This window comes from Parambassis ranga, chromosome 9, assembly GCF_900634625.1.
Source record: "Parambassis ranga chromosome 9, fParRan2.1, whole genome shotgun sequence".
Classification (NCBI taxonomy): Eukaryota; Metazoa; Chordata; class Actinopteri; family Ambassidae; genus Parambassis; species Parambassis ranga.
This window is the reverse complement of record NC_041030.1, coordinates 7,972,884-7,993,168: the sequence shown is the minus strand read 5'-3', so window position 1 is coordinate 7,993,168 and position 20,285 is coordinate 7,972,884. Positions and strand designations below refer to the sequence as shown.

At 41.6% G+C, this 20,285-nt stretch overlaps 3 protein-coding genes across 3 annotated transcripts; 2 read left to right on the top strand and 1 right to left on the bottom strand.

Annotated features, from left to right (window-relative positions):
• Positions 1-918: 918 nt before the first annotated feature.
• On the top strand, positions 919-4,145 carry cyp1d1 (cytochrome P450, family 1, subfamily D, polypeptide 1). Its single transcript, XM_028413650.1, has 7 exons — positions 919-1,209; positions 1,290-1,907; positions 2,392-2,515; positions 2,613-2,702; positions 3,477-3,600; positions 3,687-3,773; positions 3,863-4,145. Exons 1-7 carry the CDS (start codon positions 919-921, stop codon positions 4,143-4,145), a joined length of 1,617 nt encoding a protein of 538 aa, XP_028269451.1.
• A 2,727-nt stretch (positions 4,146-6,872) lies between these two features.
• Positions 6,873-13,181, bottom strand: kifl (kinesin family-like). The gene is made up of 10 exons (XM_028413920.1): positions 13,079-13,181; positions 12,541-12,723; positions 8,573-8,765; positions 8,265-8,445; positions 7,935-8,172; positions 7,533-7,693; positions 7,344-7,448; positions 7,169-7,266; positions 7,006-7,084; positions 6,873-6,923 (listed from the first exon to the last, which is right to left on the bottom strand). Exons 1-10 carry the CDS (start codon positions 13,179-13,181, stop codon positions 6,873-6,875), a joined length of 1,392 nt encoding a protein of 463 aa, XP_028269721.1.
• A 2,751-nt stretch (positions 13,182-15,932) lies between these two features.
• anxa1a (annexin A1a) lies at positions 15,933-19,882 on the top strand. Its single transcript, XM_028414946.1, has 12 exons — positions 15,933-16,069; positions 16,575-16,651; positions 17,289-17,379; positions 17,611-17,705; positions 17,798-17,911; positions 18,095-18,185; positions 18,303-18,382; positions 18,658-18,802; positions 18,898-18,993; positions 19,082-19,140; positions 19,221-19,343; positions 19,418-19,882. Exons 2-12 carry the CDS (start codon positions 16,592-16,594, stop codon positions 19,475-19,477), a joined length of 1,014 nt encoding a protein of 337 aa, XP_028270747.1. The 5' UTR covers positions 15,933-16,069; positions 16,575-16,591; the 3' UTR covers positions 19,478-19,882.
• Positions 19,883-20,285: the final 403 nt, after the last annotated feature.

Genomic DNA, 20,285 nt, shown 5'->3' with positions numbered 1-20,285 from the left:
ATTGACGGCTGGATGAAGAGAGTGAGAGAGTGAGAGATGGAGAGATAAGGTTTGAGTAGGATAGAAGTCAGGAATGGATGGAAAAAAAAGGAAAATGAAGGATGAATGCAAAAGAGAGAAGCGACAGAAGAGGGAAAAGAAAGTCGAGAATAACCAGAAAAGAGAGAAGCTTTGGGCTGTCCTAGGTCAAACAAACAAACAAACAAACAAATTTTAAGCTTGATCAAAACAGAACAGCTATGCCAGTCATTGATACATCTCAGCAGCCTGAAAGCAAAACAGTGGTCAGCCTAAACAGATGGACAGCGCTCCCCAGAGACAAATTGTGGAAATTACAAGAATTATTATCTATGCGTTAGAATAACGGCTAAAAGGGGTAGACATAAAGTTTCACTTATCGTATCTGAAATAAATCAAGCATTACAGTATGATTAATGGTTGAATGGTTGACATAAATAAATAAAATGATGGCACACATCTAAAGCACATTATACACACACGAAGTGTCTCCAGTTTGTCAATAACAGTAGGAAGTGGAGAGGAGTGGTTACTATGTGTTGTTTGGATCTGGTCTGCAGTCAAATGGGTCAGGATGGCCTGAGCCAAGTTTCTTGCCATGTGTTGTGAATGGACAGCAGCTCCCTGTGCAGGGGGCCCGGCTGCAGCTGAGAGGGACCTCCCATACCGGGATGCACTCTCATCAACACTGTTTAAGAGGATCAGACCACTGAGTATTTTGACGTCTGCTCTTCTACTCCCTGTCACAACCAAAATTACAGAGGACACTTTATGGTGAGTTTTATCAGAACATTTCTTTTCTGTTTTTTTTTTGCCAGTAGCTATTCAATGTCTTGATCTTTTGGACTGATGGCACTCTATGTGTACCACCTTCTCTCTCTCAGTATTTGCACTTGCAACATGAGGCTGATCCTGTTTGGGACTCTGACCCTCAAGGAGAACCCCTGTGCCTCCCTGTCAGGTGTCACCATTGTTCTGTGTGTTTTCACCCTCCTCCTGATGGCCTTCAGGGGCCGAAAAAGCAAGAGATCCAACTTTCACCTGCATTGTGATTCCCAGCTGGACCACACACAATATCCACCTCCTCCTGGCCCTACACCTTGGCCCCTTGTTGGGAATTTGCTTCAGATGGGGGACCAGATTCATCTTTCTCTAACCCACTTGAGGCAGCAGTATGGTGATGTTTTTAAGGTATGTGTTTCTCTTGTATGGAGTGTTTCAGATATTTATTTATTTAAATATTTAATCATTTGTTTTCCTTTTTACTCCAGATGCGCCTGGGCTCTCTGACTGTTGTCGTCCTCAGTGGGTACCACACCATCAGGCAGGCTCTGGTTCGGCAGGGGGAGGCCTTTGCAGGTCGACCTGATCTTTTCACCTTTTCTGCTGTAGCTAATGGCAAAAGTATGACGTTCAGTGAGAAGTATGGACCAGCATTGCTGCTCCATAAGAAGCTGTGCAAAAACGCCCTCAGGTCTTTTTCTCAGGCTGAGCCCAGAGGATCCGGTGCCACCTGTCTTCTGGAAGAACACGTATGTGCAGAAGCAGCTGAAATGGTGGAAGTGATTAGGGAGGAAGCTGCTAAAACTGAAATGGACCATGAGACGATGGGTATAGATCCAGTGAAGCCTTTAGTGACCTCTGTGGCAAATGTTGTGTGTGCCCTTTGTTTTGGGAAAAGGTATGACTACAATGACAAAGAGTTTCTCACTATTGTTCACATCAACAATGAGGTCCTGAAGATCTTTGCAGCAGGCAATCTGGCAGACTTCTTCCCAGTGTTCCGCTACTTTCCGAGTCCATCCCTGAGAAAGATGGTCCAACACATTCGGAGAATGAATGGCTTCATGGAGAGGAGCATCGAGGAACACATCAGAACTTTTGATAAGGTCAAGATTCCAGCATTAAGAGCAGAATTTAGTTTATAAATGAAAAGAAAAAAGTATATGCTTAATAACAACAAGATTTAGAGCCAACATGGAGCTTATGTGTGTGTGTGTGTGTGTTTGGGCAATGTTTGTGTTTTGTAATGTTGCAGATGGCGTGTCTGTAGGAGTGGTTTTCTTTAGCTCTGACCCACTAATTTTCTCTCTGCTCTCTGACATTGTACTCGTAGCTGTGAGCATAAGTGCAGCCAAAAAATAACAAACAAGTCCCCCTGGATGAACCTTTGTTCTTGTGCAAAGTGGCTAAAATGTTCGCACGCAGTCTAATTAGGAATTAGCCACACACTGGAAGACACGTGTCCTACCATCACTGATTACTGCCTCTACCCTGTGTGTTATATGTCATAATCAATAATAACTAACAAGAATAGCTTGATGTGCAACATTATCTGTGTTTTTTATTTTGTATGAAATGTATGCATTGCAGAACTGTATCCGGGACATCACAGATGCTCTGATTGCACTTTGTGAGGACAGAGAAGACAACAAGGAAGCATCTATCCTGTCCAACACTCAGATCATTCACACAGTCATAGACATCTTTGGAGCAGGTTAAACAAACTGGAAATTTTTCACATTATCATAGAGCTGGTAATCTCATTCACATTAAGTGCTGACTTTTCACTGCATTTTCTGCTGATTTGACAGGATTTGACACCATCATTGCTGGTTTGCAGTGGAGCCTGTTGTACCTCATCAAGTATCCTGAAATCCAGAACAGAATACACCAGGAGATAGGTATGTAATCTAGCAGCCTGTCCCACCAATCAGAAGTTATTGTATATTCTAAAAATAGAAGGTTGCTCAATTATGATACAAATACCACATCATTAATGAGAGTCATATTGTGACTGTTGCTTTATTATGAATAGATCAAAGCAACAGACTCCTTGGAGGAGAAGGTGTTTATATTCATGCATCTTAATATCAGAGATTGATCACTTCATGCATATATGTACCATATGCAAACCATTATATTGTATACTAAAGAAGCCAGGCATCTACCATGTCTTTAGTATCTAATATTTAGTCAGAACTCAACAATGGCCCGTCCCAGTGCCTTTGCTGAACAGACAGAAGCTGACAGCCCAAAGACAAACTCACAAAAGATCAGTCCAATTTGCTGATGCCAAATTTACTTTTGAAGCAGGCTGACAGAACTGGTGCTGTCTGTTCTGAGGCACGTTGCATTTTCACAGAGACAGAGAGAGAGAGAGAGAGAGAGGCAGTGTGAGAAGAGAGGGAGGGGAATCTAAGAAAAGACATGATGAATCAGAACAAGACAGGAGTTAGCGAGTTCCAGAGAGACACAAAGGCACTAACACGCAAGCCACTGACCACATTCTTCACCTACTCGTCACTAAAATTAAACTGAAATTAATTCAAACAAGAAGCTTTTATTCCTAATCCTAATTATTGAAAAAAATGAAGTTGTTTAAAAAATAAAAACAAAAGTTAGACTGCCTATTTTTTATTTCTTAATTGGATTTTGTGCTGTTTTTTATTTTTAAGATGATCACATTGGCTCAGCCAGACTGCCGAGGTTTGTAGATAAGCCCAAGATGCCTTTCACAGAGGCGTTCATATATGAAGTGTTCCGTCATGCTTCATTTGTCCCTTTCACTATACCTCACTGGTAAGACTAGCGTTTGTTCACAGAAAAGTCATTAGTACTTTATGCATATTGTTGTTAAAACTGTCCTCTGGTTTCCTCCTCCTCAGTACCACCAGAAACATCACCCTGAATGGATACTTCATTCCCAGAGACACATGTGTCTTCATTAACCAGTATCAGGTCAATCATGATAGGTGAGTCAGGGCAATGACAATGTATAATGACATGTAAAATGTGCCATACTCTTGTCTGTTATTGATCTTCACATTTTTCCCTGCCTCAGTGATCTCTGGGGTGATCCCAACACGTTCCGCCCTGAGCGCTTCCTAAGTTCATCTGGACTCCTCAACAAGGACCTGACAGAGAAGGTTCTCATCTTTGGCATGGGGAAGAGACGCTGTCTTGGTGATGGATTTGCACGTTTGGAGATGTTTGTCTTTCTCACCACGCTGCTCCACGGGCTGCGCATTGAAAATGTTCCAGGACAGGAGCTGGATCTTAGCACCAGTTTTGGCCTGACTATGAAACCTCATCCCTACAGGATTACCATCTCCTCGAGATTTTAGACACTCTGAATCCCCAGATGATCTTTTGGTGGATGTTCCGCAACATCACTCTGCAAACAATTATTTTTATTTGCTACCATGTTAGCTAACCTTCACAGAGATAATGCACAGTGTTAGTGTTCACTGACTCGAGTTTCTATTTCAAAAAAAAGCCCATCGAAAACATGTTAAACTTAACTGAATTGAACACAATGTATCCTGAGGCAGGGTCATTCAAAGTGGAAGGGTAGAATCCATCCGCCTTCCTGTCCCGCCACATTAAAAAGAGAAAGCAGCTTGAAAACAGTCCTTCATTATAAGCCTTTATCTTAAGTTATTAGTTACAGTTAAACACTGATGTAGAAGGAGAGAGGGTATGTCAGATTCGTGATCAAGGCTTCAGGCCTCAAACTGTGTTTAAGCAGGGTTCATCCTGGTCTCCTCATCACCCTCCTCCTCCTTCAACTTTTCTCCCATTTCCTCCTCATCAGTATATTTCCTTTCATCTTCTCGCCCTCATCATGTCTTCATCTTCTTCCTGACTCCTCCTCCTCCCCATCATTTAGCTTTAAGGCATACAGTGTGAAGCCAACTCATCTGCTCTCAATGCTTTCCCTGTGGCTCTTTGAGAAATGATGCAAATATATATTATGATAAAGAAATTCTCCATCTTTTTGAACAGCCTTCTCCTCCTCGCCCATCAGCACTGTGACCTCCCACGCATGCAGATTTGAAACAGACATCTTTGTTGGAGGTAGAGGACAATCAAGTGTGAAATCAGGCAGTTTTATTCTTATAAGCTAAATATAAAGAAGCGTGGCAGCATGCTGAGCGAAGAGGATGGGAGCTTATCCACAAAGTGAAAGTTTGATAAACTTTTACAAATCCAGAGAAGGTCTGGTGAGTGCCCAGCTGAGGACACTGTGGTGTTTCTCTGGAACATTCTGAGGTTACAGGTTTTAGTTCCTGACTAAATGTCCCCATATGTTTGGGTTTAAATGTTTAACAGGTACAAAATTGTATTTTTGTAGTTTTTTTACAGAAACAAGCTCTGATCCCAATGATTAACCTAGGTTAGTTAAAAATTGTTTGCATACTTGTCAATTCTGGCTGAGTGTTGAACATTTCTCTCATTAAATTAAACACGAATTATCAAAATTAAAGTATTTCTTTAAGTATTTTTTTTTTAATTTGTTTGAATTTGCTGTGCACCATCATAAATGTCATTGTGGGTACCATAATGAAAGAGTAAATATGTGAAATAATGAGGTTATTAAATAATAAAATAATTGTAGCCCAGAAAAAAACACTGAAATACTGTAACAATACTTACTGTATTAACTGTCAGCCTCCAATGATCAGTGTGAAAACATGGCATTTAAAAATACAGTAATAAACAAAATATATTGTACTCTTAGTTGCAGTGCCATAGACGAATTAACTGCCATTTTTATTCAGCTGCAATATACCTCACAGACGTACACAAGGCCTGCAGACATGTATTGTATTCAAGACATAATTTCCAGTTTCCCTGTGTGTAGTCATGTATACAAATCCTTTACAGTGGCAAATTGGTTTGTGGTGATTAATTAACAAAACACTCTCAGAGGATGAGACCTCAGTCTCCCTATCAACCTTGTTCCCTCTCCGTGTGCTCTCTGTACCTCACTGTGTCTTTGTCCCCCACTTTGTTCTAGTCCACAGAACTCACAGTATGATTTAAATTATGGCCATCATTAAGAATAACAAATCACAGTCAACATGTGCTGAGTGGCCTCTGATCTAAAGCAGCCAATAAAGCATTGCACGCAAAGCTAGGAATCATGGGTCTGGTACACAAAAGGGGCAAAAACACTTGTGGGGCCCACAGTATGGATTAAAAACGCTGGACAACTGAGCCCATCTGCAGACAAAAGACGCCTACTTATGGAAAGTGTTCTCCCCATCAGTACTGAAATGCCGTCCAGACTTAAACCCAATGACTGCTTTGGCCTGAGCAGGTAGTGTCACAAAACGCACACCAGAAGCAACCTCTCTATTACACCTGTAGAACATTCTGCAAATGACTGTCAAAAAAGAATCACGTCCAAAAGAGTTCACTGTAATGTCTACATAACGACATGAGAAAAATCAATCTGTGCTTGTGCTGAACTCCAATAAGTGTTACTGGACTGTGTTAATGCAGAGAAGAGATAAAGCAGAAACAATGCTGTCAGGTCCACTGCGATTTTATCATAACTCTTCAAAGACCTTCATATAATGTTTCAGGGCTTTTAGTACAATGTTTGTTATTCCAGTTATTTGGTGACTTGATGCTAAAAAAATCAATTTTCTGCATTTTTATACTGCCTGTGAATCCTGGCCCCCCTTACAGTTACTGGCCTCAGTGGATCTCCAACAGATCAAATGTACCATTGCGTGCATTGAGTGCCTATTCCCAGTTGATGGAACTGAGCCCTGAAGAGTAAAGGAACAGATTATGGGGTGTGTAATTGGCAACAAACAAATATGTTGTCTTTTACTATATACAATAGAAGTTTGAACTGAATGGGCCCTGTGTATTGTGAGGGCCTCATTCTATTGACCCATGCAGGCAGCACACATCAAGAAACCCTGCACGCAACTCTTTGAAAGCCGCCGCCGGTGCCCCTATTATCATGTCACCCATGACTTTTTGTGACTAAATGTTTAAATGTATGCCAGTGTAAGAGCTTTAATGGTGCATTTATGAACGCTGTGCAGTGCGGTTCAAACATCCTCCTCTTCCACTGTCTGTCCAGATTTCAGCTTTATAATCACCTATTAGGAAAAAAATGAAGTTACTGTGAATTTGTTCTTTTTTTTGCCATGGTTGACTGTAACAGATCAAACTGGCACACACCTCTTTCAGGTGGGCAATCTCTTTGCTTTCCACATTCCTCTGAGCATTGTTAGTTATGGCCTTCACTCTTGTAGCATAGCTGGAAAGTTCAGCAAGGGCAGTGAGTGGATGTCATTGCTACTATAATGTCTGGAAAGACTAAAGCCTTGTTTTTGATTCTTACATGAGAGATGTGAGAGTCTCATCCAGATTGCATTCTGAAGGAGAGATGTTGGCAATCATGAGGGTTTTGGCATTTCCACCTAATGAGTCCTGCATCACCTGAGAGGCAAAAAGACTTCCACTTACACTTCATCACATGCAGCTTGCTGTTCCTTGTGTTTTGCTTTTATCCGTACCTGTGTCAACTTGCTATTCCTGTATGGAACATGGGGCAGCTCGGCAGACAATGCTGAGATCACATCACCCAGTGCGCTCAGAGATTTGTTAATGGAGTTTGCCTCCTGTAGGGGGAGAGCAGGTATTTTATCTGATATCGAGTATTTGCAATGCTCCCACTACTTGATCACATCGATGTATGTGCAAACCTTTAGCTGGTGGTCCTTGGCACCAGTTTTGGCTGCTCTCTCGCTGCCTGCCAGATCCACCAAGCTCAGTTTTCCAGTGTTCACACTCCCATTGGTCATATTCTTGCTCTCCACCATGATGCCAACAATGAGATGGGAGCGGGAACTCTCCACATTCATCTCTTAAGAAGACAACAAAACACATTGTGGCTTTAGATGAGGATTGTAACAATTTTATTAATCAGTAGTTAAATTCAATTTGCTGGGTTGGGGACACAGTTGGGTTGCCATGCCACCCACCACCCAGTCCAGTAATGAATTACCTGCCGCCCACTCACGCTAACTGTGAATAACACGATTAATCCAAACCATTTAGCAATCCCTGTTTGAACTGGATGGCACTGCATGGTATAGAGGACTCACTGGTGGCGGAGATGTGTCGGTTGGCGCAGGCCTGCTGGAACAGAGCGTACAGCTCCTGAGCGCTGGAAGCCTCCTTTGTCTCTGCTCCTTGGGCAAACACAACCCCCTTTCTGTTCCTCTTGATCTCCACCCGCTTGGCCTGGCCGTGGGATTGAGGTTGCGCATGGGCCTCACCAGACTGGCTTACAAACAAGTCCTGCAGCCTGTCGTTGTAGAGCTCCAGCATATAGGCCGACACCTGTGGTGAAAGTATGGAGGGGCACAAGAAACCAGGAGGAGGGAAAAGATGACATACGCAAAATCTTACTTTGGTGACATACTGTCTGATACCTTGAAGTCAAATTTATTGCTGTTCTGTTGTATGATATCGAACATGGCATTAAATGATCTCGGCATGATCCCAGGATTCTTCTGTTCCTTGTCCCCAACCATAGTGTAGGTCTTCCCAGAGCCTGTCTGGCCATATGCAAATATGCACACGTTGTAGCCATCGATGGCCGACTGGATCAGCCTGTGGAGAAGAATACTATTTAGTGGCTGAGCTGACAGGACCAAAACCTCATGAGCATCAGTGTGACTGATTGTATTAGCATTTGGGCATTTGGGTCCGTGTTATTCAGGACCCTGGTCATGCTTACCTGTTGGTGTCATGAAATAAGTCTTCCTGAGAGGCTTCAGCACCGAACACCTTGTCAAACTGAAACTCCCTCTGTCCACGAGGTGTTTCCACGGTGACAGAGAAATCATCCACTTTATGCACAACAATAGCCTCACTCTGGGCAGCTTCGATTCGACTCACTGGGCGAACCCGGCAGAACACTCTTATTTTACCTAAGCAAAAAAAGTGAGCATGAAAAAACCTAAAAATGCACAAACACACAATATGTGATACAGAAGCATTTGTTTACCTTTCATGTCTTCCACCATGTTGTAATATTTCTTTCTCATTGTTCGTTCTGAAGTGTAGTTTTCAATGATTTTCTTTTTCTCATCTTTTTCTTGCTTCAACTTAATAAAAATAAAATAAATCATGAGCAGGTGTGATAGTGTGCATATTCAACCAGAAAAATATAGTATGACCTATCCTAAGACAGGAAAAGCATACCTGATCCTGCAGCAAGAGAAGCTGCTGACCGACACTCTTAACTCCATCTGTGGTTTGGATTACCCCTTGGCCCAGGATATCCTCCAGCTCTGAGATTGCAGTATCTAAACGGGAATAAATGTTGACCTTATTCATTCAGACAGTTAGAAAATCTGGCTGCCACATTGTCAGATATTTACTTTATCATTGTCAGAAGAATTTGGTGCATTTTATCATTTGTTACTGCACTTTTTTATTTACCATTAATTGTGGGGCTTTCTCTGGTTTTGATGCAGTCCAAAGCAATTTGACAGACCTCAAACTCCCTCACTGTTTCTTGGAGGAATGTCAGATTTGTCTCAGATCTGTAAAGTGGGAGAAAAATGTCTAAAAACTTTATGATATCAAAGCTCAGCGTAACCTACTTTGATTTTAAGAGGTTATTCCAAGCAGTAATAAACCATGTGCTATCTTTTGTTCTTGTATTTCTGTTTCATGAACTCTAACCCCTCCTGGTCAGCAGTGCTCTCATTGTTGTCTTCTTGAGTCATTTGTAGTCGGCCCAGTTTGTCTCTGGCTTCCACCAGAGCAGCTCGATTGTCCTCAATCATCTGGTCCAAAAGAGCTCTGGCATCAGGCACGGCACTGCAAATTGCATTGGCCTAGGGAAAGAAGGAAATGTCTCAACCCATATTAAAATAATTGACACACACAGTAGTTTCATTTTGAGCAGCACCTTGTGTATGACTGTGGGCAGCAGCACACTGCAGGGTGGCTGAGGGACCGGAGGGACGGGACTCCTCTCAGCCTCCAGCAGCTCGGTGATCTCGCGCTCCCTTTGGTACAGGCTCTCCTTCAGCTCCTCCAGACGGGCTTTAGCCCCCTCTAGTGGATGATCTGAATCACTACCAGACTGCAAATGCAACCAAATGGATCAGCACACTAAAATATTACAAAAAGCAAAGTAAAGTAAATAAACCCTCTTCTTGAAGGTTTTATGGTCACCGATGTGAGCAATAAAATAGCATACTAACTAATTCCAACCCACCACAGACTGTTGTTGTGCTTCGTTCTCTGAGCTTTCACCTTCCCCTTTGGCCTCCTGCTGCTCCTGTGGTGACACCATGAGCATTTGTTGGACTTTCCCTATTTCCTGTCTGGCCATCTGTAGCTCCTGCAATGCTGTGCAGTGCAACATCACAATAATAAATGCACAAAGGTCAGTGATTGCACAGACATGAATATGAGTGAATGCAACTCTGCTCACTGGAGGCCTGGTGACCGTGCATGACATCCAGCCTGCTGGAGAACAGTTCCAGCATTTTGCTCTGATAGAAAACACAGGAAAAACACTGAGTGATGATTATGTAATGATGAAAAACAGCCTGTTCCACTACGTCCACAAGAGTGTGCTCCAGTTTAGAGGATGCAGTGAAAAGTTCTGGACCTTTTCTCTGTGCCACTGCAGGGCCTCTTCTTTACTCCTCCTCCTCTCAGCTCTCTGCTCCTCCAACAGCTCCTCATTTTGTGCTGTCAAGCTCTGCATCAGAAACATACAAATAAATATCTACACAAGTACATAACTACACATATGGCATATAATGTGCTAACAAACAAATTTGATGTGCACCTTCAAAACTTGACAGAAGAGCCACAATAAAGCATAAAAAAGTTCACTTCAGAGGTGGATTGAATAATAAGTAACTCTTACTGCAACTCTCTTTTCAAGGTCACTCTTCTTCTTCTCCACCTTCCCCTGGTAGAGGTCCAGGATTCTTCGCAGAGTATTTAACTTGTTCTGGTAATAAGATCTGATCTTCTGCACGGTCCATTCCTGATCACACAACACATTTTTGCATTACTAACATGTCAATGCACACACACCTCACACACACACACACACACACACACATACACACACACCTCTTCACCTGGTTTTCCTGTGCAGCAATCTGGAAGTTCTCTTCCAGCTCCTTGACCATTTCCAGGTGTCTCTTCTCCATTGCTTCCATGTCCTCAGCTATCTGTTATAAACACAACACACACACCAACATCATTTAGATACATAAAATGGCATCCATGCCTTTGAGGGTCTCTGCAGCAGCATCAGAGCAGCCATGTGAGCATGACCGTCTGACAGTGACTTTATTGTGTGCCTGCATGCCCTTTTAGTAAACAGCATGAAGTCATACTTCTACAAATATTTGTTGTTACTGCTTCATAACAACAAGTGATGTCCAAATTATATCCAGTGTATGGAGTTGTATGTTCAATAGTATAAATGTGACTCCGGTGTAAGCATGTTACATGTTACTGGTTCTGTCAGGGTGCTTATTATTTTTACCTGAGTGATGCAGAGTTCTGCTGACTCATAGGGGATGTAGATCCTAACATCCTGTGACTGTTCTGCATCACTGCCATCTACATGAGCCTGCAGACATGACACACTTGATTTTGTATGACTGGACACTTCCTCCACCCATCCTGGACAGACCTACACCTACACTATATGGCCACTCTACCTACTCCATTTTATACATCTTCCAGTTTTCACAGCACCTCGGTTCACCTCTTGTGCACTGTTTTCTCTCCGGTCAGCAGTGAACCATCGCCTGAAAGCAGTCCACCTCTTCATCCACAGAGGTTTGTGCTGAACCACAGCTTGAACAATGAAGCAAACGTTGGTGGTCAGTTTGAATCATTACAAGAGAAAGAAGAAGCCACAAATTCAACAACTGCCTTAAGAGTCAGGTTCACAAACCCATTTCAGGTTAGTCTTTTTTCTGGTTCTTTCTGTCTTTAAATTAAAATAAATCCAGAAACCTATTAGTCATTTACACAGTATGAGAAAATTCAGATACATGCCAATATGGCTCAGCCAGTTACAAGTTATATGCTCCAACTTTTAGCTGCTGGATTATATTTAAGTCCTGATAAACTTTGGGTGTGAACCTATCGAATCAAAAGTTAAACTGAAGCCTGTCATGTTTGTTTATAACACATTTATATTGGTTTTATTGGGGAAAGAAAACACATAAAAGCCAATTGAAACAATCAACATTTTATTTATGAGATTTAAAACATGTTTTACACCTTTATAATTATAAGTGATTGGCATTCAGTGTAATGTATATTTACATTTCTAAATACTCACAATGAATTCCCTGCATGAACTGTGTTACTTAAAGTTAATTAGTCCCTGTTTTCCCACTTTCTTCTTCATGTGTCTCTTTAACTTTTTTATCTCTGTGAAATGGCCCCATCTGAATATTTCATCACACCCTGTCACCCATCCCACCCTCTCCTCCCTTTGTTTCTGCATTCAGGAATGTGGGCGTGCGGTCATGCTGTTACTTTCCTCCCAGAAACACCTTTCAGTAAAAAACACAGAAATGATGTCAGGAATTTAGGGAGAGTTAGTAAGATATTTAAAAAAAAAAATAAAGACAAGTTATCTGCTGCCTGAGCCTCAGAGCAGGCAGAGTGAACCTGAATAAATCAAAAAGTCTGAACTGGTCTGACCTGCTGTGTTGTTGTCGTATTGATCCAACTGTGTGTTGTGAATTATTGGACATGGTCTCTGCTCCCTAATCTCTGGTACACTGCCTGGCAGATCATCCAGCACCTGTGCTGCTACAGGGACCTGACCAGCCCGTGAGGACACCACAGGGTCCTGAGTCGTTCTGACAGTTGTCTCCCAGGCAACTGAAATGAAGATAACAGAAGATATTCACCATGCTGTACAAAGCAGGGCCTTCTGTCTAACGCTAATGTGTGTTTGCAGGTGCATATGTTAATTCTGGTTCTACTGGACCTGGCTGGCCAGGAACGAATGTGTTATGTTTGTTCTGATACACTGACTGCTTCACTGCCTCACAGTGCAGGCAGCTGAAATATTTAATCCTCATTTAACCTCACCTGTCTGCATTCAACACATTCATCAAGGAGCAGTCTCCTTTATAAGGTATTATATGACACCAGATACAAAGAATTTCATGAGATGCAGGTAAAACATTATAAAGTGTGTTTGTTTGTTAGTTATTGTTGTGTTTAAACTCACGTTGCTTGCCTGCCGGAGCCACTGAGTGATGTCTCCCGACTTTCTTTCCCAGGAATGTCAGTGAGTAGGATCCGTTCTGAGCTCCAGAAGAGTTAACGTACATTTTGTGTGTGTGTGTAACTGTGTGTCCGCTGTCACTGCTGGTTTTTTTTTTTTAGTCGTGGGTCTTGTGAAAATCTGCAGAGAAAATTTTAAAAACACTGTAAAGTCTAGAAAGATTATTTTAATTTATATGCAATCAAAGATCTGAACAATATTTAAATTTACATTCTGAACCCTGGTTCAACCCCCAAACTGTTTGCAGATGTCAAAGAGCTCACACAGCAGATTCACTCAGGGAGCGTAATCCTCCTATCAGCCTCTCAAAGCTACATAAGCTTCAAGATTCTCAACAGGAAAACTGAAAATCCCAAACTTTTCTCAGTGTTTCTTCTCATTTCACAGTGCTGTATCAGAACAAATCTTCCTTTTCACTTGGCAGCAATTGGCTCAATGCCAGTTCTGTTACTAAATAGGGTTGAATTTACTCCATTGCCGCAAAATGAACTACTGTAGCATAATACTATACATTTAAATAAATCAGTAAACAAAACTGAAGAGAGAATCCTGACAAACATGGATTACCTAGTTCTCAGAGCAGAGTCGATCCCTTTGGTGTGATTCAGTGCAGTTTGTGTGCTGCTATGCTGACCAGGAGGACAAGGATGAGTTGATCCTGATCTCTAAGGGGAACCAAACTCTCAACAGTCTTTAAATATTAAACCTGCAGAGATGGAGTTTCACCAGGTACTGGCTTAAACTCTACAGAGTCTGCTGGTAAAAAGATGCCACAAACAGTCCTCAGGTTTCCCATGTATAAGATAGAGATTGTAACTGGATGCTTTCCCATACTCACAGACACGCATACTGTTGTTCATCTATATTACACGGTCACTCTTGTTTCTGTTTGTTTTATTGTTGTTAGGCTGGAGGGAATAAAACCGAAATATGCACCCAGGGTGTGAGGACATTAAAGATTTGTGGGGAAGTCATCAAACTTCTATTTTATAGCAATCTTATTTTGTTATGAAATAAAATCAATGCCATGGTCGCTGCCACTTTCTACTCCTGTTGCTACTTTAATATAATTGTACTCTCATGCCTTATTGCTCTTGGCCAAGCCACGTATCAGGATTTCCTTTCTCTTTTAGACCAAGACCCGAGATCATTTGGAACATTTGGACGACAGCTTGAACATCTGTTTAACACACCTCACTTAGAGATAAATCCACCCATGATGCCACTTTAATGAAAATACAGCTTCAGCTTCTACTTTCTTTTCCAAAGTCCAAACCCAGCTCTGGCATTGTTGCAGCATGGATGCATAAAGTGTCACTACAAGAAATATTTGACACATGTGCACCAGTCACAGCATGCCTTCAGCCCAGAGAGACATTAAGACATTATATGGTGCTTGTTTTAATTTTTCTGAATCCAGACTGAAATGCATCAAACAGACTGTTCCTATGCAGGTATTCATTAGCTGACTTACAACTGCTCTTTCAGGTATCTTAGAATAAGGTGAGGTTGGAGATTGGTCTATAATTTGCTAAGATGTCTGGGTCCAGTGAATGTTTTTTAAGTATAGGAATGATCACAGCAGTTTTAAAAGCCTGTGGTACATATCCTGTAGGCAGAGACAGGTTGATCTGTCCTAATATGGAATCCCCTAACAGAGGAATAACATCCTTGGGGGAGCCGACATGGGGTGATTATGATTATAAGTGTATGGGTTCATTCACTTTCTGAGAGAAACCTATTGAATCTAACAGTGAGTTGAAGGCAGTCTTAAGACGTCCATATGAATGTCAAAGTCACTTTAGTGCTGAGCACTGAACTTGATAAGAAGTCTGAAAACTCCCGCAGGAACTCTGAATAGGCAGCAGCAGGTTGACGATACACTACAAAAAGTCAAACTGGCTTTTCTAACTGTCATCTTTGGTGAGACTGAGCTGAGTGTGAGACTCTCAAAGGAACTGTGAGTAGATTTAGGTTTAGGAATAATCTGAAAACTTGAGTGGTAGATTGCTGCCACTCCTGATAGTTATAATTTAACTAGACAGAGTTGATTCATTTAAAGTAACATATTTTTCATCCTGTAACCAAGTCTCAGTGAGACAAAATATATCAGTGTGATGATCTATGATTAGGCCCCAGCTTTGTTGTTATGACAACATGCCACACCTTAAAGAAACTCATTGCCTCATCACACCAAAGGTAGATGCTTTTAAGGAATTTTTAGGTGCTCCTTGCTCAGTCAGTCCAACAGGTTTTGTAATGAATGTGACCAGGCATGCCAAGACTTCACTCTGACCTCTAAAACAGCAATTACAGCAAACTGTTCCTCCAGCTGAGGACACTCCAGCTCCCAGCTGTGAGTCCGTCTGTGGAGCTGAAGGAACAGATGAATAAATCTGCATACATGCACACATAAAGATGTAAGCAAATAAAGCATCAATTTAGCGATTGTATAACTTGTTTAAATATTAATCTAATAATGAAATTTGTACATAAAGTCAGTTGTCAGACACACTCTCGGCTACTCCCAGAATCACAGATGGATATTTGGTGTATATTAGTTGCTTTTAATGAGATGCTACTTTTTATGAAAGACTGCGGCCGGGAGCTTTATCAACATATGGTTTCAAGTAAGCAGCGAGCTTAAATCTGCCGGTGAGTCTGTTTCCAGTTTTTTACGCAACAGAGCTACGTGAATAACGCAGTGCTGCGTGGATAACGCGGTTTCAGACCAGCGCTGCGTTATCCACGTAGCTCTGTTGCGCTCCGTGTGCACGGCAGCGGTTCAGTCCAATGGCAGATGTGGAGGGGAGTAGTATGGGCTGGACCTGTTGCTAGGTGGGGTTTTTGTTGGAGTATAAATATACTGTCTCTGTCACTACAACGCCCCTGGAAACCTCAGTAAGACAAACTCCTGTCCTCTCTGGCCAAACGGTAAGTCATTTAAAAAAAGCTTAATCTGCTCTCCTGATTTTAACTTGCGAGTTTAGAAGGGTTTTCGAACTAGAGATGAATTTTAGCTCTCCTCTGGGTCCAGGTATTGATGCTGGGTGTGGTCAGAGAAATAGCTGAGACAAGTTTTGCGCTATGATGGAACTGCTGATCTGGTTTAATTACGCATGGGAGCTGCCACAGCATTAGCATTAAAACACACCAGAAGTAGACTGGATCTATAACCTGTCTGTATAATAAACCATAAACTGCAGGTCTATATAGAGCTGAACGTGGGTGTGACCTATGGGAACCACCTAACATAAACCTACTGTAAATACTGTGCTTGCATTCTGTGGAGTGGACGAAGGACAAGCAAACACACTTTATTTCCTCTGCTGACATGTTTAATAGATAAGAACTTGTTACCATCTACAACATGTTTAACAGATCAGCCTCTAAACATTGAATTTTTCTTTTTTAATCCTCTTCTAATTCTCTTACACAGAGTCCAGCAGTCCCACCATGTCTTTCATCCAAGCTTTTTTGCAGCAGACCGTCTATCTTGGCATGCCCGATGACTCAGTACGTAACTCTGTGGTTTTGTTCCAGTTGCAAATGCCAGCAACCCTGTTTTTTTTCTTTTTTCTCTCTTCCTGTGGTATGCTGGGGTGGAAAAAATGATCAGGCAGTTGTGTTTGGAGTGAGGAAAAGCAGAGAGGTTATGTGAGTTAGACTAAAGACTGATTAAGTTTAAAAGTGCAGGAAGGGAAGGAAAGGGAGTGATGCAGAGGAGAGAGATGAGATGGGAGTTTATAGTGAAAGGGGGAGATTATGTGCAGTGAGAAAGATGGCCGTGCTAAGTCTTATGAGTGTATGACTCAAAGAAGCAGGAATTTTTGCCCCTCCCTTTATAAACTGTGCACAGAACAAAATACTACTTCTCCTTTCCCTCGTTTCTTAAAGTGAAGCTTTGCTGTGCACAAAGGCTTCCTGAATGATTTCAGTCCGTTATTTTTGACTCTTCTCTCACTCCTCAGTTTAGCTAGGGGTGTGTACAGGCGTTTTTAATGAGAGGTGTCTTTTTTGTGTAAGTTGGAAGGTGCAATAAGTGTAAGGAAACCTCGTTTAATTGTGCCTTTTTGTAATGCATTTGAAAAATGTCATTCTTTAGCCCACCTGTATTTACCAAACACACACAATAATCTGATGGACCTTCCAGGTCATAAAGAACGAGGGGACGGTAACACCAGCCCCTCATTTCAACCCGAGTGCAGATGCAGCAGTGTTGGATAAGGCCATTAAAGCAAAAGGTGAGTGTAAAATGGGACGTTTTCAGAGCATGTGTGAACATGTCAGTTTTGCAATGGGATGAGGGGCTACCTTATATGTTATGAACTCCCTCTGCTGGGCAGCATGCATCATTACTCCATACAGGGGCCATTATGTGTTGTAGAAAGTCCCCTCACAATTATGCCCATTTTAAACAATGCCTGTACTGTCTAAGACAGTGACAGAAATCATATTCTGAATCTCTTCTGCAGGTGTGGACGAGAACACGATCATTGAAACTTTGGTCAAACGGAGCAACGATCAGAGACAGCAGATCAAAGGGGCCTACCAGCAGGCCTATGGCAAGGTGATCAAACTTACACAAATACTATTCATGTGTTGTGTTTACACATGCATTGCTCTGAATACTATATTTACTTATTTGCTGATCCATCTTAGCCTCTGGAATTAGCACTGAAAAATGCTCTGAAGGGAGATCTGGAGGATGTGGTCCTGGGTCTGCTGAAAACCCCGGCCCAGTATGACGCCCAGCAGCTGAAACTAGCTATGAAGGTATAATATCTATAATATCCAACACAGAAACCTAGGATACATCTGTAGTGGATGCTTCGTCTGTTATTTTTGGTATATAATGACATCCACCCACTTCCTGTCATTCATCTATTGTTTTCTCAGTGGGTGGCTGTCTTGCTAGAACTTGGTTAAATAAATGGCATCAATCTGCCCCTGTTTCAGGGTCTGGGAACCGATGAGGACACACTGATTGAGATTATGGCTTCCCGAAACAACAGGCAGATCATGGACATTAAGAAGACCTACAAGGAAGGTGTGTGCCAGCACAGCCAGATCAACATTCTTTAGTCTCCCCAAGTGTGAACATCCCATAAATGTCCCATTATTATAAAATGGACTTCAATGTTACTGTTATGATTTTTCTGTCAAGAATACAAGAAGGACCTGGAGGATGACATCAGGTCTGACACCAGCGGAGAGTTCAAGACTGCCCTCCTTGCACTCTGCAAGGTACGTATGTGTTGACAGGACACTAATAAATAAAAAGTGCTGAGACAACACTCCTTCCTGCAGCTGTGACCATACTAAGCTGACAGTGGTTGATGAAAAGTAAACAATCTCTCATACATGTGCATACAGATATTTAATCATCTTATGCACAATACTAATGCACATATGCGCATACTAAACTTGCTGAGCATCCATATTTATTAAAATACACATGAGATCAAAATATAATATTAAATATATTTGAACTGTGTGCATATTCTGCTGCGTTTCTGCAGGCCAGCCGGACTGAAGGAGTTTCTGAGCAGCTGATTGACAGTGATGCTCGGGCTCTGTATGAGGCTGGGGAGGGGAGGAAGGGCAAAGACTGCTCTGTCTTCATTGAGATCCTAACCACAAGGAGTGCCACTCATCTCCGCCAGGGTTAGCTAACTTAAAGTCATGCATAAAGTCATGAGTAAAATCTGTGCTTCTAGCAGTTTGGCTTCTACATTCTTCCTTTGCTTCTTCTTCCTCAGTATTTGAAAGGTACACAAAGTACAGCAAAGTCGATGTGGCCAAAGCAATTGACCTGGAAATGAAGGGAGATATTGAAAGTTGTCTCACAGCAGTAGGTAAAGGCAGAAACCTTTATTCTAATGTGAGCATTAAACCAATACTAGTCACTAAATATAAACTTGAAACATTTTTATTTAACCACAGTGAAGTGTGCTGGAAGCAGAGCTGCATTTTTTGCTGAGAAGCTCTACTTGTCCATGAAGGTACTGTATCCGTCCAAAACACCAGTAGGATACTACGCCTGCCTCAAGCCTTGCCTGATTGACTCCTTTCTGCCCATTAGGGAAAAGGTACCCGCAAAGAAATCCTGACCCGCATCATGGTGAGCCGCTCTGAAATCGACATGAAACGAATCAAGGAAGAGTACAAGAAAAACTACGGCAAAACTCTCTATCAAGACATTCTGGTAAGCAAACATCTGATGATAAATAATAACAAAAATACAATGGAATGGTAGGCTGACATTTTTTTTTCTTCTAGGATGACACTAAAGGAGACTATGAGAAGATCCTGCTCGCTCTTTGTGGAGGTGAAAACTAATCAAAGCTCAGATAACCAAAGATCCACCACGATGTCTATCAGTGGGAAATCACTGTTAACTCTTGACATGCATTGTGCCTTACGTGTTTGTAACGGTCATGACATTTAAAGTTATCGACAACAATGGGGAGAAATATAACGCAAAGTTGGCACTGCTTCCGCAGATATTTTCTTTTCCCTTCATTCCTTTGTATTCACACATATTCCAGCATAACTCTGTCAACATTATAACCTAACAACCTACGATCTAGACAGTTTTTCATTCTGTACCTGATGCTCAAAGTGGAGCTGAAGTGCTCACAGTGCAGCTGATGTATGCAGATCACCATGTGCCAATTATTTACTGGTACCATATACTTTGAAGGAGCTTTGAGATTATGCGAATAAAAACTTATTTTTTATGAAGGCCTGCCTGAGTGGTCTTTGCACATGCACACACAAAATAAATACATATGAACAAATCAGATATATGTTGCCATATGAATACTGGTTATGTTAATACTTTCCATTTTACATATCAATGTTTACAATCAATGTTAAATACTGAGTAGTTGTTTTACATATCAGATTCATAATCCAAACATTAGTATGCAACATATTACAGTATACAGTAGACATTCTTTCAATGTCAGTGGCAGATCTATCATTCCCTGCTTTTATAATAGAATCATTTCTTGCCTTGTGTTTGTATTGACTAGTGACAGATCGTAAATTAAAAGCAGGCATGTGACCTCCTACGTGACACATGAACATCAAAGAAATAAGAAAAGGTTTGGCATCTGCAAAAGGGGGATAGCTGTCACAGTAC

Coding starts and splice junctions, on each gene's coding strand:
- kifl (XM_028413920.1), bottom strand. CDS start 13,181: ATGTACGTTAACTCTTCTGGAGCTCAGAACGGATCCTACTCACTGACA. Junction 8,446..8,572: donor TTATTTCATGACACCAACAG/GTAAGCATGACC, acceptor TCTTCTCCACAG/GCTGATCCAGTCGGCCATCG. Junction 8,173..8,264: donor GCAATAAATTTGACTTCAAG/GTATCAGACAGT, acceptor CTTTCACCACAG/GTGTCGGCCTATATGCTGGA.
- cyp1d1 (XM_028413650.1), top strand. CDS start 919: ATGAGGCTGATCCTGTTTGGGACTCTGACCCTCAAGGAGAACCCCTGT. Junction 2,516..2,612: donor CATAGACATCTTTGGAGCAG/GTTAAACAAACT, acceptor CTGATTTGACAG/GATTTGACACCATCATTGCT. Junction 3,601..3,686: donor CCTTTCACTATACCTCACTG/GTAAGACTAGCG, acceptor CCTCCTCCTCAG/TACCACCAGAAACATCACCC.
- anxa1a (XM_028414946.1), top strand. CDS start 16,592: ATGTCTTTCATCCAAGCTTTTTTGCAGCAGACCGTCTATCTTGGCATG. Junction 17,380..17,610: donor TAAGGCCATTAAAGCAAAAG/GTGAGTGTAAAA, acceptor TCTCTTCTGCAG/GTGTGGACGAGAACACGATC. Junction 19,344..19,417: donor CTCTCTATCAAGACATTCTG/GTAAGCAAACAT, acceptor TTTTTCTTCTAG/GATGACACTAAAGGAGACTA.